This window comes from Pyrgilauda ruficollis, unplaced genomic scaffold, assembly GCF_017590135.1.
Source record: "Pyrgilauda ruficollis isolate IOZ18807 unplaced genomic scaffold, ASM1759013v1 scaffold24, whole genome shotgun sequence".
In the NCBI taxonomy this organism is placed as follows: Eukaryota; Metazoa; Chordata; class Aves; order Passeriformes; family Passeridae; genus Pyrgilauda; species Pyrgilauda ruficollis.
This window is the reverse complement of record NW_024523648.1, coordinates 5191081-5207935: the sequence shown is the minus strand read 5'-3', so window position 1 is coordinate 5207935 and position 16855 is coordinate 5191081. Positions and strand designations below refer to the sequence as shown.

General features: G+C 36.2%; 1 protein-coding gene across 1 annotated transcript; it reads left to right on the top strand.

Moving 5' to 3' along the window:
• Positions 1 to 7955: 7955 nt before the first annotated feature.
• Positions 7956 to 14517, top strand: TMEM244 (transmembrane protein 244). Its single transcript, XM_041469651.1, has 6 exons — positions 7956 to 7988; positions 10131 to 10216; positions 10728 to 10801; positions 11864 to 11989; positions 13453 to 13497; positions 14423 to 14517. Exons 1-6 carry the CDS (start codon positions 7956 to 7958, stop codon positions 14515 to 14517), a joined length of 459 nt encoding a protein of 152 aa, XP_041325585.1.
• The last annotated feature ends 2338 nt before the right edge of the window (positions 14518 to 16855 follow it).

Genomic DNA, 16855 nt, shown 5'->3' with positions numbered 1-16855 from the left:
TGAATGAAAACACACATTTTCAGGTAAAAACTATTTTGAAGCCTCAAAGGGTAACTGCATGTATAGCCAACATTGTACATTCAGACAGGAAAAATATCCTGACTCAAGTTGTCTAACAAAAGCATTTCCAATTGTGCTAATACTTTCTGCTCAGTGTGACTAGATATACATCACCTGTAGCATTTTACATAAGAGAAGATGGGACAACATACTGATGATTAGACACCTTCTAATTCACCCGTGTCCTGCTCCTGTCAATCTCTCTCTGGGATTAAAAAAATCCTGTTGCTGAAAATTTTCACACAGTCAAACTGGCCCTACCTGAGTATCTCAGTGACTGGAGCTGCAGCTGCTTATGTGGGAAAAGCAATGACATGGCCAAGTCAGACTGTTTGTATTAAGGTTATGAGTTACTAATAGAAAGACTAGTCACAGCTAGAGATCAAATGCCATACCTCCAAACCCAAAGTAGCTACCAGAGTCTGCTCAGGAAATGCAAAAAAGATGTACTTTTCGCTGGTGGGTGGCCTGCTGGTACTTATGCATTTATGTTAGTGGGTTTATTTACCCTACTTTTAATGTTAATTCAGTTGTTCTTAAAAGTGACTGGACATTTATCTGCTTGTAGTACTTAAATGACCTTTGTTACTATACTATTCCTTGACTATTAATACCATATGTACGGTGACATAGGAAATGTACCTGACATAGAAAAATGCTATTATCCTTTTATAATTGCTTCAAGCTCAAAGTGACAAAGACTTCTGCACAAGGATTTCCATAAATTTAATAAGAAACTTTAAAAAAACATTGAAACCGATGTCAGAATACAATGTTCCTAGACTCAATTTTAAGATAGTAAAAAGATACAAGTCCTGCATGTCTAAGTTCTATTGAGAGCCTATTCCATAATGATGGAAATTTAATACTCAATAAGCAGCTGATGTCAGTCTGTCTAGAAGGCATGCCAATAGCTAGCAGTACCTAGCCTCAGTGAGTGACAGGAACCAAAGAGTGACAAAAGGTCAGCTATGAACACAGGTCCTCCAGTTTTAGAGTATCCTGAATTGGCAAGGGAATCCCCCCAAATGCTGGAAGCTTGAGCAATGGAGTGTAAAAAATTTGATGTAGGGGAGATTTTAGGCTGCTGAAATTCATATTAGGATATCATTAGCTATTATCAAGCAGAAAACCTTTTAATAATGAATTCTCTTAAACTAGAGTTGTACTAAAGAGCTGTTGACATGCATTTTGGAGATGTCATAAATACAATTTTGTTTGTTTTCTGACAAATATCAGCTGGATGTAATGTCAGAGGAGTACTGAAATTGAGTAAAAATATTTTAGATGGCAACATTTATCATGTTTTAGAACTTAATGATATGTCTGCTTACACTGTAGTCATCAAAAATATAAATATACATGGATGTTTCATTGGGTTACTGTATGCATCTGTACTCAACCTCCTATTCAGTGATCACAGACAAACGCTCAATTCATTGAAAACAGACTTTAGCCCCACTTACCAATCTAGTTGTGATAAAGCGACTTGCATTCTGTTCTGGGCCATGAATCATGGTCACAAGAGTTAATTAAAGTTCTAATGGCAGGGTCAACAAGGTCAAGTGAATGAGTTTGTCTATATGTAATTAGGGCTGAACAGATGATAATGAAATGCAACAGGTGTAACCTAACATCAGAGAGCAGAAGCTGTCTGATGTATTGAAGTGCTTGACCTGAAGATTCAAAATTGCTTTTGGAGTAAAAGGTTGGGAAAAGTACCTTTTTACTTGTAAGTGGAAGAAATTTCTCTCTAGAACGAGACAATGCCCCAGCACCATCTCTACTCTCATTTTCAAACCTGCTGAACTCAAGCGTGTGAGTAATGCAACTGTTTCAACAGCACACATTTTTATTTTCTAGGCAAATGCAATGTAAATATAACTGCAGAAAAATCAAGATAAATGAGAAAATTTTGCAGGTGGAAATTCACCCTAGATGTTGTTTATTCCACATCAGATCGGTTTTAGATTTCCTCTATTTTCTCATATTAGAAGGATGAGTTCAAACTAAAGATGGCAAATAACAAAAATCACAAATTTGTGGCATTTTCAATGGAATAAGAAAATATATCATTTATCCTGACTCCTCTATACATTTCTCACAAGCTTGCCCCTTCTAAAACTATCACTTTTCCCAGGTACTGATAAACAGAAAAAAACATACTTCACAAACAGGACAAAATGCATGCAGAACAATTTACTGCATAATCCTAAGAACCTGGTGCAAAAGCACTGGAGCAGGTGTATTCAAACTGCGTCTTCAGAGAGCAAAGGGAAAGGTGTGAGCATGTAAGTGTCCCAATAGTCTTTCCCCAGCAATCGCCCAGCTGCAAATTAACAGGTTTATGATAGCTATTGGCAGTGCAAATTTCTTTCTGCTACCTTGCCCATGCTGGAATTAGCCCTTCAATCAGAAGTTACACTTCTGCAAATGAAAAAAGGAGTTCAGTTTCCATGCCCAGTCAATCCCAGTATGTCTTCTAAGAGCACAAAAAGAGCTAATTTATTAGTGCCACATATTGCCATGCTGGGGACACCTTCCTACCATCAACGAAAATGAGACAGGTCATGTTGTAGAGGCTCTACAGTTACATCTACCCCAGTAAATTAAAACAGTGACATCTATGACAGTTACATCCACGACAGTAAATTGAATCAGTGACTGGGAACATTCCTGGGCATAGAAATGGGATGGCACATTGAATTAAATATTAACAGGAAAGGTTCTTGTCCATGCTGGCTAGCACAGCCGGGGAGGATGGCCCAGGCCCTGGTCATGCTTCCCATATGGCTTGTGGGCAACCATTCTCTCTGCTGGAGTGAGGCCACAGCATCCATGCACGCCTCATGGCCCAGGAGCATCCATGGCACTGGTGTGTTACCAGTGTACTCAGAGTGGTGGCTACTTGCTGAGATTTTTGTAAAGTATCTAATTCATAGTTGAATTAGCCATACAGCTGATAGTCCCATTAACTGCTCAACCATTCCAAAATCACCTATAATATCCTGTCAGCTAGATTTTGGCTTTTTGATAGAAAATGATAGAAAACCAGGCTTGGCAGCTGTTAGATGGTAACTGCCTGTTGGCATACCCGTGAGAGAGAGCAGTGAGAGAGTGTCAGAGAGGGAGCTCAAACAGAACCATGGTGGGCTAATCCCAGGCCCATCAGAGAGAACCACTGACCCATCTCTGCAAGCCCATGGGAGCTCTGACATTCAATGGCGGGAACACAAATTACAGCCTGTGAGGAGCAAACACCTTCCAGGTTTTTATCAGGAGAACTTCAGCCCCTTTGCCCAGGGGTGAAACCCATCAAGATGAGTCACTTGGAGCTTCTCCCTGAATCACCTTTCAGGCTAAAGGGGTGGGACACAGTATGGGATGCAGGGGAAGGGTGTTTTTTGGGTTTGCCCAGTATTTGTAATGAGATGTTTAAGGATGGAACCAAAGGCTTTAAAAGGAGGGATTTAGGTGACTGGTGAAGGAACAAGTGTGGCAAAGTGTGTTTGAGTGTGAGAGTCTGGACCAGAAACTGGAGTGGGGTTGCAGTCACAGGGGTGAGTATGTCCTGGTCTCAGCAACTGGACAAACTGGGATCAAGATGCCAACTTCTGGGCAGAGAGCGTGCTGATCCATCTTCTGGAGCTGAGTCACAGCTGCCTTTCCATGTGTATAAGTATGTATAAATCTTCTCACTAATGGGCTTCCAACCTACTCAGACAACAGGAGCAGAATGAGACCACAGGTGTTGTCTATGTGTGTGTGTGTGTGTGTGAGCTCTGTGGTATCCATGTATACATGTACATATATACACATATGTGATGTGTATGCATGTATCTATATGCTCTGTGTGTGTGTGTGTGTGCTTACACACAGCCTGGCTACTCTTTGATCTTAGGAGCATGGAGGTGCAGCAGCCTTTCCTATCTACAAGTGTTTGATCCCACATGACATAACCATAGCAGCAATTTCACAGCTCCTCTGTTCTTGTGGGCTTAGTCCTAAAGGGATTTTTCAGTGCTTCACTGTACTTACCAAAAATTCCCACTAACACTAGTGGAAATGCCAGAATATCTTCAAAATATGGGCTTGTCAGCAGGTTTAGCTTCTCAGCAGAAAGGCCAAATATTGATTTTTTATTTTATTTTATTTTTTTTTTTTTAAATACAGACAATTAAACTTTCTTCTTAGACATACAGTGGGGCCAGAGTGGAAAGTTTACATTGCTGCAATTGTGTTATAGCTTCTCTCTGGATAAACAGAAGACTTAATTTTCAGTTCTATCAATCCCACACCATTCACAAACAATAAAATTAATTTCTAGTTTGAATAAATAAAGCCTATTAAATTGGTTTCTTTGCCAATACTTTCAAGCTTTATGTTGAACTTGTTCACGAAGCCAACAGTGTCAGTTAGCAAAACAAAAGATGTTTACTATTTTTGCTATTAATTAAGTCAACTCCTTAGATACAAGTAGCTCATTGGGGTTAATTATTTCTAAAAAGAATCCAATTCCTTTTCAGTCTGCTAGCCAGAAGGAATTATATCAGTTTTTGAGTTTAATTCTTTTGGTGCTATGAACATTTTAGAATTTGTAAGCTTTAACACAGAAATCCAAGAAGACAACTTTTCAGAAGCTGAAAGTTTCTAAAACTCACCTCTTATTTAATCAGTTATATTGTAAGTTCTTTTAGATAATATTACCAGGAATAGGGGCATTGTTAAAAGCAATTCAACAAAATCTGAAAGTAAAAATAGAACATACAAAGAACATTCCTGCTTCCACCTAATTCTCAGATTTCTCACCCCTTAAAATGTATCCATCTGCAACAGAGGTTGAAGAAGGAAAGAAGCTAATTGCTTTAATCCTCATGGTGGTAGAGTCTAGACCTCACATGATTCTGTCTTCTCCCATATGGGAGTCAAGCTGTCATAGTGAGGCTGTACAATGAATATGTGACCAGTGCCAAACTGTAGGGGCTGTCATTCATATGTTCTTTTCACATGTTCCAAGTGAACAAATGTTAGTTCCCTTCCCTGCACTGACAGATTCTGCCAGTCACTTCCAGCCACAAAAGTAGTGGCCACCATTTATTTTTCCAAGCTCTTCTATCCTCACACACAATGTAAGTGTAGTTCTTCCCTATCAGCAGATGGAGACAGAGTACACATGTTTTGATGCCATCCTCCAGTAAACTAAAAATTTCTTACCACACAATCCAGTCTGCATCCATTTGGTTGAATTCTCTACTTTTTAAAGATTTCAGGATAATAATCTAAACTAAACTAATCTAAAACTTGGAATTTATTAATTTCTCTGATTTTAAAACTTTTTTCAAGTTTTGGAATTACCTAAGAAATGTGATTCCTGGTCTAGCATTGCTTTTCAAGGCCCAGAGCTGTAGTGCAAACAATCATCTTAACGGTAACACAAATTACCTGTTCTTTTCCGTGAGATATTCCTGTAATATTGCTGTATGATACAGTTCTTCAAATTGTTGTTAATTTTTTTTTTTTTTTTGCAATACTATTTGACAGCATCACAAATTGTGGGTGTAAATGGTAACATTCTTAAAAAAGCTAAAACTCAGAAAATAAGCTTAGGAAGCAAAGTTAGCTGTAAGCTTTACAAAATTTTCCTCACGGTTCATTATTACATTTGACTTCTTGTTTTGGTATAGGTAGCAGATAGGAATTAGGTACTGCCTTGGTACTATTAGGTGCAATTATCATATTCTTAAGAATTACTGCCCTATAGAAGTATCCTTAATTTTATTTTCAGGTGTTCTCCATTCTGCGATTTTCTGCTGTTACGGTTTTTTGGATGTATCTTGGATATTGTCCATTACATATCACTACAAAGAGAGTATATGTGTAGAGCCAATGTCAAAAAATAGTTTTTAGTAACTATTGTCAAGCATGTGAGGATCAGGTATTGATATCCTATCTAAGGAACTGTTTCCTGTAGGTTTCCACAAAGCAAACTAGCACAAACTCCAGGGGCTCAAAAGTAATGGAGTACTATTTTTTCCTCACAGTCCTAATAAAATTCTAAAGTGTAATGACAAAAGAATGGTATGTGTTTAAAAGTAGGGCTTGTTGAAACCAGATTAGATAATTTATTTTAACTTCCATTAAAACTTCTCTTTTGTCTCTCTCTGCTGAATAGGAGTTGCCATTTTTTTCCTGCAGCTGATCTGGTAAATTTTAAGAAAATAAAAAATACAAAAAGTCATTATTCCATTATCTCAACACGTAGCTAATAGCATCATCTTTATAGTTAATGTTCACTATTCAGTGACTTAGTCAGTATTTTGGGTCACACACACTTTCTGCCACTTCCAAGTTTGATTTACTCCTGTTCCCTGGGCTACCACAATTTAAGTGTTTACAATCTTAAAGCAAAGGTGTGACAGAAATGTTATCTGTTCTCTCAGAGTATTTAAAGTTTTCAACTGTGCAATAAGAATGGGAAGAACCTCTCGGTCTGCCCAAAAAATCCATGCCTACAGCTTCAACTACATTTCAGTCAAACTTGTTGATTTTGTTTCTATCATCAATCTGGTTAAATCCCTCCTTTGTGAAGAAGTCAGTGAACGTAAACTCTTGTTATGTTTAATCTGAGTTAATGCAATCCACTACTTTTTCAATTATCTTGCTAATTATAGCTACTGAAAAAGTTTCTGCAGATTAATTTTAGGTCATGGCTGGTTTCAGCTGATTCTTTGGGGTAGATAGTGTGCTCTTTGAATGAATCATTTTGTTCCTTTCCAAATATTTTTTAATTATTAAAGCAAATATTTCTTCATTTATTTGCTACCTCCGACTATTGCAATTATTCAAGCAACTTCGTTTAGGGCTTTTTATTTTGTTCCTTTGTCATCACTTCAGCCCCCAAAATAGGACTTTACTGATGTACAGATTTTCATGCTAGCATTTTTGCACAGGAAGGAATTTCACACAATACTACCAGTAATTTCCCTGGCAGTATTCACAATCTGGAGCTATCAAATCTATGAGTGAAAGCTCTTGTTTGCCGAGTGCAGACTGCATTTTAGAGCAGATAACATTTATTTTGTATGACTAAAAAGGCATAAAAAACCCTAATGAAATTTGCACATATAATGTTAGTGTCAGCAGAAAAAGAAGTAGTTCATTCTTGGTTCAGTTTCAGAAGCATCTTCTTTTTCCAAATAATACAGCATACTGAATCATAATGTGCCTGTAAAAAGTCAAATTTGAATCCATTAAGGAGTTGCTCACTAGAAGTTGGATGTGCTGTAAAGCACACTAAATTTCATTCTACTGAAGGAACAAAATATGGTTCAGGAAAAAAAGAGTCATAACACAAGTCTGGAATTTCTTAACTTAATTATACCTAATTTAATGTGAATTATACTTGATGTAATAAAGTGATAGTCAGAACAAAAATGTTAGCAAAGAACATTGTGAAGAATGTATCACTCCACATCTATAGTCAATAGAATTAATGCTAGAAAATGTAAAAGATAATTAAAAGTAGGAAGTTATACTAACCCCAAAGAACTGAACACATGAATGCTGAAAAAAAAGCAATTAAAAGATGGAAAAAAATAATAATGTTGTGTCTAAATAGCCAAGTTATGTTTTAGATACACTTTGGCTGAGTGTAGCTCCAAAAGTACGAACATTGCATGAGCAAGCAGGATTTTCTCTTTGCTCTTTAGCGGCTTACATTTAGCTCACAGATGTCTTCTGTCTCAATTCAGCTTAATCCAATCAACTCACCTCACCCACCCTGTCCTATACTTACCCATTTGAATGGTTTTTGGGGTGAAAACCAGCTGCTTCTTCCTGCTAAAGTTGGCATATGGAATATAGCAAGAGCACTTCCTTTCACTCATCATGTGTCCATGGCTCTCAAGGTCAAAACTGCTGAAACCAAGGTAAAGGGAATTGAGTTTATTTAGTGTTGTATGTGTCACCAGATAGTATTAGAGAATTAGACAACTGCTGCGGGGCTGGAATGAGCTGTTGCTTTCATTGTAACAGACTGTTCTTCAATGTTCTCTTCCTAAAAAAAACCCCAAAATTAAGAAGATACTTTATCCTATAGTGCTGGCAGCAAGTACTGCAAAGTGCATCTTATAAAAAGAATTTCAAAATATGTGATGTCGTTCCACTTGTGAGATAAAATTCTTGGAAGTGTCATAAAATTTTACATTTGATGTCACCAGTGATTTCCTAAGATTCATCTTTTAAGTTGTTTTGACATATAATGAATAATCCTGTAGATTTTAACTTGTGAGTTTTTTGCTTTGAAATACCAGAAGATCTAGAAAAGGAAAAATAGATTGAAAATAAAAAGTATTCTCAGATTAAAAAAAATGTATATATAAATTTCTGTGGCAAGGTCAAATAAAAAAATGAGGTAGAATGTGATAAAACTGGAAAATGTTCAGTGTTTTTATTTTTGTGTTGTGTGCATTTCCTTGGCTTACTCAAGTAAGCAAAGCGTACTATAGCTAATGCCTCACTACATCCCTAAAACAGGGACTAGGAATGTTCTGGGTACAAAGAGAAAAATACTGTGCCTTTGAGGCCAAAGAAAGTTTGTCACTGACTTCAAGGCTGGGAATTCACCTACTGTAATTACAGGTCAATAGGTCATCGTCTCAGAGCCCTCCTTCATCTCTGGGATTTTCCCTTCAGTCCTCTCTCCCCACTTTTATTACTGTACCAATCTCCATCTAGGGCAGATAAGGCTTCACAGAGGCAAGAGGAAGGGCAATGGATAAAGAAGAATCACAGGAAAATTGCAGCTGCCCAGAGCAATGAAACAAAAAAGATTTCCATTAAAAATGTGCCAGACATTAAGCTTGCAATGCTTGAAGTTATGTTCAGGAGAGTAGGAGATAGTATGTCTGCCAAACTTAGCATGTGACTCTGTAGTTGATTACCATTACCACAGTGGTGGTGTGCACTGTGGAAAGGAAGGAATCCAATGGGTCATTTGGTCAATTTTCATTTAGAATAAGAATACAGACAGCACAAAGGACCTGTATTTAGCCCACAAACCAATGTGGATGAAGAGATTAATAGTTCTCAGTTTTTGCTTGGCTTTGTTTTGGTGTAGGGGAAAAGAAAAAAGATTAAGACTGTTCTGGACTTTTTGTTATTGACAAATAGTAGTCTCTACAGGCATGATGGGTTTATCTCCTGTTGCATTAGAAACTAAAGCTCTTTGGTCTCTCTTATTGTGGGAGATAGAGGCAGTATTCAGTATTTAACACTTTACAACATTTAGCAATACAAAAATAGGTGGTTTGATATATTCACAGTGTTCCCACTTCTGTCAATGCTGGATGCTTCTGTAAATGCATGACCTACCACACAACCACTCAAAGAACTAAGGCCAAAAAATGAATGTTAGAGTTGAAGTTTCATCCTCAGAAGCATCTACTACTGCTTAGTAGGATCTCATTTCCAGAGGGAGTTTGTTCCCTTTACAAGTCAAGATGTCCTTCCTGCATCTTTTGAATTTGTCTGGTTAGAACTTGTAGCTGTTTACTTCTTGTGTCTTTTTTGGTAGATTAAAGACCCCTTAAGTACCTGGTATTTTCTGTGAAGGTACTTATCCATCATAATGAAATCATCCCTCGGAGCTAAACAGATTGACCTCTTTAGTGCTGTAGCCCTAATGAAGAAAAACCCCAAACATTTCTAGCTACAGCTCCCTTTTGAGTCCCTTTGTTATTAATTTCTTAATAACCATCAAAAAATGTCCTTCTACTTTTAAGAACACTTGTATATTGTATATATAGCACTTGTAAATTGTATATATAGTAGGTATATAACAATATATGATAGAAAAAAAGCCATACATTATAGCAACACATTAGGAGCTGAAATGTATCAAAGAGCTTTTAGCACATTTATGTAATCAGCAACAGCAAAAATTCTGCCTAAATATTTTATTTTACACGTTTTTTTTTTCACATTTTGTTTGATAGAAATCTAGAATTATTTTCTGAGAATGCCTTTTGTTAACATGGCTTTATGTTTTACTGTTTTATGCCCTTTTGCAGGTTGTTCTGGTGAACCTGTTGATATGCATAATAGTTTTCTATACTGTGTACTATGTGGTCCTCTCTGTGTGCTTTGCAGTATTCAGGTAAGATTTCCCTGTCTTTAGTCTGATATGCTGGCATACTGGAACTCATGGGTGGAGATATGCCTATTTAAAGGAAGCATCCATACTGGAGGCATCCTGTCCTGGCCTGGTTATTCTCTGAACATAATTTTTCAAATTCAGATAAATTGTTGTACCTGAATCTTCTTTCAAATTGGCAAGTGGAGACTCAAAACTAATATAAAATATTGGTTCTAATAGTCGTCCTTGCAGTTACACCATGTAAATTAATGAACATCAAAGAAAAGATGACATGAAAAAAAGGAAAATAAAGATTTTATAGTCAATGAAAAAGACAAATTATAGCTCCCCAGGAAGTTATTGATTATCATGCATAGCACCAAATATCTTAAATAAAAGTGAGCAAGGGCAAAACCAAAACTCAGAATGGGACATGTTGAAATACTATTTAAAAATATTCATAATATGTCATGTAGTCTAAACTCTAAATACTAAAATTCCCTGTTTAAATATATTCACTTTGTTTCCATAGGATTAAAATGTTGGATGGTTTGGCACCTTTTGATTTTAAAACAAATCCCTCATGGATTAACCCATATTATTTAGGTAACTGAAGTTTCTTTATCTTTTTTTTTTCCCCTCACTCAACAAAATATATTGCATATGGATGTAGACTTGTCTTCCAAGGGATAGTACTTTAAAGCTGTTTCAGTAATGATTTCTGTATTTTAACTATGCTGCAATTAAATGTTTATGCATCTTGCCAGTGCTTCTCATTTCTGTACTGCTATTTAAAATTCAAGTGATTTTTAGGCTTTTTGTTGAATTCTTCTTCTGATCTTGCATCATCATAAGAAAATGTCCTGCTTTGCCAGGAAGCTTCATTTTCATTGCAGAACAATTACCTATTCTCCATCAAGTTCCTTCACAAAGCTGTTTAATTTAATTATCTTATTGCAGCAAATTTCTTATGAATTACTGGATTCAGATCAGAGAAATGGGTCACATTCAACTAATGGCAATTTTGCTTTGGTAATGCTTGAATACAGTGGGCATTAAAATATCAGAATTTGATTGTAGCTCAATCCCTAAAAGTGTCTTTACATAGCCTAATACAAATTTCTGCAATTTTTCTGAAGTCCTCAAAATATATTCTTTTTCCTAAACAGCAATTCCTAAAAAATTACATGCATACATAAAATTTTACCAGACTTGTAATCTATTTTACAAAGGCAAATCTCATAATCTGTCAGTAAAATAAATAAAGCTCAAAAGTAAATTGGTTCGTAGCTTAAAAGAGTAATAAAAATGCATGGATGTTTGCACAGTGTTAATACTGATTTCATATGAAGAAAGAACATTTATGCTATGCCAGTGGAAAAAAAAATTAAAGCATATTCCATTAGAATTACTTTTCAGGGTCAAATGTAATTACTGTATCTCAGTATGATTTTTTCCCCGAAATTTTATGAGTTTGATGCAATATGTTTATATGTGAAAGGCAGTAGCTATTTCATACCACCAATTATTATTGCATCCTCCTTTCTGTCCATCCATGAAAATGCATAACTCTCTCAGGTATTTTATTTTCTTATTGCTATTGTTTGGAATATAAAAAGAAGTCATTCAAAAATGTGTTTGGTGAAAACATCCTATTTTCCTTTACAGTTCTTGTGATATCCTTGGAAATAACTTTCTTCCTTTGTGGTCTGCTGTTTGCTCTGGTTGTGGAAGAATGGGTTTGGGACTATGCTGTAACAGTTACTGTTATTCATATAATCATTACTTCAGTTGGTAAGTAGGTCTACTGCTAAATAGTGTCACATAGTATCACAAGTTGAAGGACAAATCCACTAGGATTCATCCAGTGTATTACCGGACTAACTTAATTTTCCCTAAAGCTAAATACGTATGTATCTCTATTTTTCATCCATTTGACTCATGCCTCTATTTAAATTCTACCATTTTAAACCTAATTTTGGATCTGTTGCAGAATTTGAAAGTATTATATTCCTATGAAAAAATCAGAGCTTTAGTTCATATTCTAACAATTCATATCAAACAGATCCAGGCTAGATACAATTTCTGCATCTGGGAGATGTGAGTTTTTTTCAAAACAAGACATTAATAGTTGTTCATGTCTGGATATTTTAAGAACTACTCATTAACACTTTAGCTCAACTTCAGAGTAAAAACTGAGTTGTTCCTCAGCAAAGTCAGTGCAAAGGTTTTAAGTCAGATCATTTGAACTAAATCTCAGTGGGAAAAATGGAGCATTTTACCACAGAAATGCCTTTCCCCCACAAAACTCTACCCCTTAAAGGAAAGAAAAAGAAAAGAATTGGCTGCTGTAAATGAGACCCATCATCTCTTTTTGCCAACACCTAGTAATCTGCTCCCTCTTCTCATGCTGTTTAGCAGAATGCTTCTATGGCTAATTAGGAAATATATTTTAACTCCATCCTTGCCAGACCCTATGTAGGATCAGACAAGATTCTTTTCTCTTAAAACAATGTGGTTAATATGTTTATCCTAGAATGCAGAAAAAGGAAAGAATTTTTGACAAATTAGGATACCTCTCTACTGCATAGAGATTAATCTTTCATTTTCCATTGCTTTGTCCATTTGTCTTTTAGCACTTTATACAGGTGACAGATTCCCCAGTTCCCTAACAAATTAAGCCAGAGACCAACAGAGACTTTGTCTTAAAAAAATTAAGCATATTTTCTCATCTACCAGGTTTGGTTTTCTGGAATTTAAACTACTGTTATTCCTCATTAATAATTTTTGTATTTAAATAAAGGAATTTACAAAAGCTACCAAACCCCCGCCTGTTTGTACATAATTTTTACAGGGAGTTAGCTTCTATCTGATGATGTGTCTTGGTTTCCCAACAGCCCCAGATTTATCATTTCTTCCTTCAGATGGCCAATCCAACCTCTGCGGGCTGACCCTCAGCTGTCAGCATATGCAGTGTGCTTCCCAGCCCCCTTTAATGCCCCTGTCAGCTTTCTTTGGGGGGAAATATGGGGTCAGAGAATGGCCCTGCAGGTATCCCACAGTGGGGATGTGGGTCAGCTTGGGGGTGGCCAGGGCAGGTGCTGGTCAGGACCCAAAGCATTTGTCATTTCAATATATGTAAAAAATACAATCTGTGAAACATAACTAAGCAGATCTTTGATACCATAGTGCACTGCTTACTTGTCCCCATTCTTGCTGTTTTAAAATTTACATTTCTACTTTTCTTCTTCTTGCAGTTATGTCTGAATTTCCCCTGATGTTGCACTGGTGGCTGGCATTAGGTATAATTTCATTCTTTAAAGTTTATGTTGCTAAAATGTGTGTAGAAAATTAGTGTTTATAATATGAATTGTTGCCTCACTAATTTGAGAATTGTCAACATTTAAAGAAGAAGTACAGGCATTTTGTTCATACTTCTTTTAATGACACTAGTAAATAATGCTGTACCAGGATTTTCCTCATCTAAGAAAAATCATCCCTTTTAAGGCCAGAATATGCTCATCTTACACTAATCTTGCAAACAAACAGCAGACACGTGACTTGAAATAAGTCATGATTAAGTCCTGACTAATCTCAGTTAGTCAGGACTTAATCGAGACTTATTTAACCTGTAATAAGATGAAATGTATCTCAATTCAAGTGTCAGAAAGACAGTTGTCCAAAGTTGTAGCCTTTCTTGAGACCCTTTAAAATCAATGAAAAAAAACAGATACCTTCAGAGGCAAGTTTTATAAACAGTATGTACAAGTACTTACAATAGATGAGATGAATTTCAGTCATCACATTTCCTCAAAGAGAATGGCAAAACTACATTTCTGAATGTTTAATTTTCTGTAAAATTAGAAGCATCGATTTGTACATGAAAAGCAGATTATCTTGAAAACCAAGAAGGATTTCCTTAAGGAAAAAGGATTGGCTTCTGTTCTTCTTTCTTATATTATGGATAACAAGGATCAACCACTGCAATAAATTCCTAAGTGATAGGGAGAGATAAATTCCCTGTCCTACAACAGATTTTGCATTAGCTGCTGTGGAGGCTGATATCTTTGTAAGTGGTTTAATTCTTGGGTAAAATGTTGAAGTAGGAGGGTTGTTTATTTTTTTTTTTAATTGAAGATAGAATGAATGTCAGTTTAAAGTTTTATCATAAAGTTTGTATTCCACTATAAAAATTAATACAAAAAAACCCCATATCTTTTCTTTCAGGATCTGGAGTAATTTCAATGATTTGTGGAGGACAGATTTTGGCATATTGCTTGTTCAAAGACAACTTCATTTACCCAATTCTAGATGACTTTTGAAAAGGAGTATTAGAACTTGCCTTTATATCTATGTGAATTCTGTTGTTTCATTAATCAATGTGATTAAAATGAAGTTAGCAACTGCCTAATTGTAAGGTTAATATTTAGCTTACCAGACCTCTTGTATCTTATGTTCTTTGGAAATTTCATCACTTTCAGCTTTTGTATGTACATTTTTCATCAATCAAGTAATTAGATACACTGTCTCTTTTTTAAAAACCAAGAAGCCGTAAGGAGGATTAGAGCAATGGTGCAACATTCCTGCAAAATCCTACAAGTAGAAGGAAAACATTTATTTGAATGTAATGCTTTCAGGGTGCCTGTTATCTGTTGTATTTTATGAAATGCTGACTCTAATTTAGGCTTCTGTCTGACCTCTCACAAGCACTGAAAAACTTTAAAGTCACCCTATCTGGCACAAATCAGTGTAGGTTTAAAGCAGTCTTTACTGATAAACTCCTGGCAAAGAAGAATGGTTGGACAGCACATATCTCTGCACCTCATTCCATCTTAAAGCTCTCACTCAGAAGCTGCCCAAGTCAACGGGAGGCAGAGGTACAATCCCTAATGTTGGGTTCACCCTTTTTGCTTCCAGGGGTGCTACAGGCAAATGTTTTTTTACAAAATCTTCAGGCTATTCTCTCTTCCACTAATGACCCATTTACAGTCTGGCTGTGCTGAAAGAGGGAAAGGCAAATGCTACTGACACACTTTTGGACATATCCTTCTTTCTTCCCCAGCTACTGGTGGCCAAAGTGGGAGTTTATGGGTAGTGGTAATTAAAAACAACAAACAAACTGTAGTAGTGTCTTCAATTTACTCTTTATGTCTTTAATCATAATAAAGTTGTAACTGAAAAATTGTGAGAAGGCAACTTAAATATGCAATCCAGTGATTGGATTTCAACTGCAGTTTGTTCAGAAAAGGAAGACTAAATTGCTGTTTGCACAGGAGTGCTAAATGTTGCATTTGCCTTAATCTCACTCAACAGATAATGCCTCTGAAGAATCAGTCCCCTGTTGATCTAAACAAATATCTTAACATTTATTGCAACTTTTGACATTTTCATTTAAGTCTCAGTACTGAAAGTACATGTACAGTGGGAAACACCATTCAGAAGACTCCCAAAAGAAGGACTTTGTTTCTCATGAATGATACATATGTATGTCATTTTAGAGAGAAACTCAATATGTAAATCCATAGCACTGAACAGATGTAGACTTTAGAAGTTTTTTCAGCATAATGTGCTGCATACTGAAGTCAGAAGGGATAATTCTGGAGAGTGAATAAACTGACTTGCAAATCTTCAGAAACATGACTGTGCAGATAACTGATACTATAGTTTGGAAAATGTTTGGGCACTTCTAGGTTTGTTTAATTTCAGAATTATAGAAATAGATGGGAAGGAAGTAAGGTTTACCATAAATTTGTACCCTTATTCTCTTCCCCACAGAGTTTGTGTGTGTAGGTAGTGTGCCATGTGGCAGAACATGAGTGGATTAGATATACAGTTAATCCATGGGTGGAACATGTTTCTGTTTTTAACCTGACAGGATTTTCCTCTATGTGTGTCAGTTCAGCTGTAGCTTTTAGTAGCTCTGCTGCCCAGTCTTAACGTTTTTAACTTCGATTTTCTATTTAAAATTTCAAATCACCAGCAAGAAATACCTTTTGACTAATATGAAGAGTGCTTTAGTCCCAGTATTTCTTCAAAGCACATACAACTAAGCCAGTGTTGGAAAATTAATCACAGCAAGACCTCTGTCAAGGATTAAAAGCATTAGACCAACTCCTAAAGGGTCCTTAGGTTTTTGCATTACTTTTGGATATGGAATTGTGAGACAATTTCAACAATATTTATTTCATCTTTTCCATCACTTCTATGTTGCATCCAATGATAAATATTACACCTAATGTGAAAGTGTAGGCAAATTTCATATTGTGCAAATAAATATTAACATATGAGCAACATGAGCTGTATCTGTGTGGCCATTACCTGGTTAGAAGCCTTCAGATATAATATCTAATACTGTGTGACTCCTAACTGAGGTACCAAAAGAGTACTTTTGAATATGACAGACCTGGCTGTTTCTGAAACAAAAATAGTGTCCCACTTGAGCAATTTGCATGTGACTAATTGATAACAGTCAAGACAGTCGAGGTGGCAAAGAAGAGCTGCTGGAAGGGACGAAGGGCACTGTATACGCTTCCCGGCAGACTTGCTGAAGAGAGCAAGAAAAGAGAGCTGCAGAAAGCAGAAGGAAAAGAGAGAAAACAGCAACAGGGACATGTGTTTGGAAAAAAGGTACGTGAAAGCAAGAAATGAGAAGACAGAAAC